Source organism: Sesamum indicum, unplaced genomic scaffold, assembly GCF_000512975.1.
Source record: "Sesamum indicum cultivar Zhongzhi No. 13 unplaced genomic scaffold, S_indicum_v1.0 scaffold00260, whole genome shotgun sequence".
Taxonomy (NCBI): Eukaryota; Viridiplantae; Streptophyta; class Magnoliopsida; order Lamiales; family Pedaliaceae; genus Sesamum; species Sesamum indicum.
The window spans coordinates 51,035-53,557 of NW_011628154.1; the positions used below are offsets into that span (position 1 = coordinate 51,035).

At 33.3% G+C, this 2,523-nt stretch overlaps 1 protein-coding gene across 1 annotated transcript in view; it reads left to right on the top strand.

Moving 5' to 3' along the window:
• The first annotated feature begins 1,001 nt into the window (after positions 1–1,001).
• The window catches only part of LOC110011434 (disease resistance RPP8-like protein 3), a 3,275-nt gene continuing 1,753 nt past the window's right edge, over positions 1,002–2,523 (top strand). Inside the window, 2 exon segments of the mRNA XM_020691506.1 lie at positions 1,002–1,494; positions 1,497–2,060. Coding sequence (XP_020547165.1) covers positions 1,002–1,494; positions 1,497–2,060 — 1,057 coding nt within the window.

Consider the following 2,523-nt stretch of genomic DNA (forward strand, 5'->3'; position numbering starts at 1 on the left):
TCATTTTGCACATTCCTCATCATCATTTTTCGATGTCGTAAACGTTCTATTTGTTGGATGTAGCTCAAATTGGGTGAGCCATGTACGTAGTATGTTATTAATATTTCTAATTTTTATGTTTAAGATGGATGTGAATTCATAGATTTATTTAACATTCTTTTAAATGAATAAAAAATGCATAGCAATTGAAATATCTGATACTTTTCCCATAGACTGATTGTAGTCCATGTGCTTCACACTTAAGTGCATTTTGGCGGGGGGGGGGGGGGGGGGGGGGGCGAGAAAGCATTTGAGTTACTTATATAATATAGATTGAAGGATCAATGCAGATCGTGGTACTGATCATTATTAAAACCCGAACATAATTTTTTTTAATAAATTGATTATAATTATATTATGCAATCATCAATAATTAATATCAAATATATATAATTATTTAAAATTAGTATTATAGTTAACCAATCACTAATTTGATGTGGATACATTGATAGTATAGGGGTGTCAATGGATAGGGGGAGACCCTACTCAGACTCATACTCAAATCCAATAAATATTACTAAACCTAGGTCCAAATCCAAACCCATTAAAAAATATAAATTATATTTGGATTGAGTCAATACCCATCAATAAAATTGTGTGAAAGAGGAGAAAAGAATTTGTACCTATGAGTAGAATTTAAATTAAATCTGAAAGGGATTTCTTGAACTTGTGTTATGAGTAGCCGATTCTTTTGCTTTAACTTAAATTAAAAGTGAGAGTCAAGAAAGTGTGAAATATGGGAGAAAGAATCTAAAACTTCCAATTTACAAGAAAAGATAAGAGGAGAAAAGAATTTGTAGCATGCGTAGAATTTGTGTCAAGTAGGGATAGAAATTGGTATGCGCATATATAAAATGAAGGCAGTTGGTGAATTAAAAATATCAATAACATCCATCCACTTTGCAATTAGCCGCTACTGATCCAACACATTTCTCCAGAAAATTACCCAAATATAAAGTAAAATGGTTGATTCTGTTACAACAATTGCACTTGAAACACTTCGGGACTTATTGATTGAGGAAGCAAAATTTCTATCGAGTGTGGGCGGTGAGGTTGAGGAAGTCCGTAGGCAGCTCAACATCATGGACTGTTTCTTGAAGGATGCTAATAGGAGGCAAGATCGGTACAATTCACAGACAGTCCAGAATTGGATCGCTGAACTTCGCGATTTGTCCATTCAAGCTGAGAATGTGCTAGAAAGATATGTCATTGAAGTGGTGTCCAAAAGAAAAGGAAAAGGCCTTAAAATGGTTCTCAAAATATTCACTTGTATATTGAGTGAGTGGTCAAGAAATCACCAAATCGTAGAAGACATTAAAGATATCAAGTCTCGTATGTCCGACCTCACCAAACAGTCGGAGTCTATGAGTGTAGGAGACAACTCATCAAGATTGGTAGATGATACCGATAGGTCAAGAAGAACGTATGGGCATGAGGCTGAAAAATATTTTGTAGGAAGAAGGAGGATATTAAACAGTTAGAATCAGTTCTGACAACTGATGACAAATGAAATGGAGTGATTTCCATATGTGGCATGGGAGGATTGGGAAAGACCACTCTTGCTACTAAAATTTACAATGGGGAGGCCGTGGAGCGGTGCTTCAAATATCGTGCTTGGGTTTGTGTAAGTCAGCAATTTCAACCCAGAACTACTTTCCAACGACTATTAAAGCAACTTCTTCTGAATGAAAGTGAAGAGCAAGATGAAGATACATTGGTCAGAAAGTTGTACCATGTACAAAGAGACAGAAAATGTCTCCTAGTTTTGGATGACATTTGGGAAGTTGATCACTGGAATTGCTTAAGATGTCTCCTAGTTTTGGATGACATTTGGGAAGTTGATCACTGGAATTGCTTAAGGCGTGCCTTTCCCATTGTAGAGGCAGATAGCAAAGTTTTCCTCACAATCAGAAATCAAAACATTGCTTCCAGAGGATACGTCCACAATCTCAAGTGTTTGGATGAAGATGAAGGATGGGAGCTCCTTCAAAAGATAGCATTCCCGAACAACTATTCACAAGGTTAGTTTGTAAAATTCCTTGTTTTATTTTATTGATTTTGAATCTTCTTTCTCTAGTTAGTGACAAAATAAAAAAGTGTAATGATACTAAAGATATCATTAATAGTATATATTTAGCGAAAAAGATTATTTTGTTAAGTCTAATTTTTTTTATAGTTTTCATGATGACAAGATTGTTTGAATTTTCTTATGTAAATTTCAAGTTGATCTATATGTATAAAATGCTGTTGAATAGCAATTTAAAATTTATTTCTTGATACAAAATTTGTTTAAAACATAAAAGGAATCAAACATTTAGAAAGCCATACAAAGAAATGGATTCAGCAATATAAAGTTATGCTTTCAGATTTTATTTCTATTTTTTATTTGTTGAAAGTATAGGACGAAATTCTCTTGTTTTGATTTGTTTTAATTACTATACATATTTATAAGAAATTCAAATTTTATAATATTTTGAATTAACT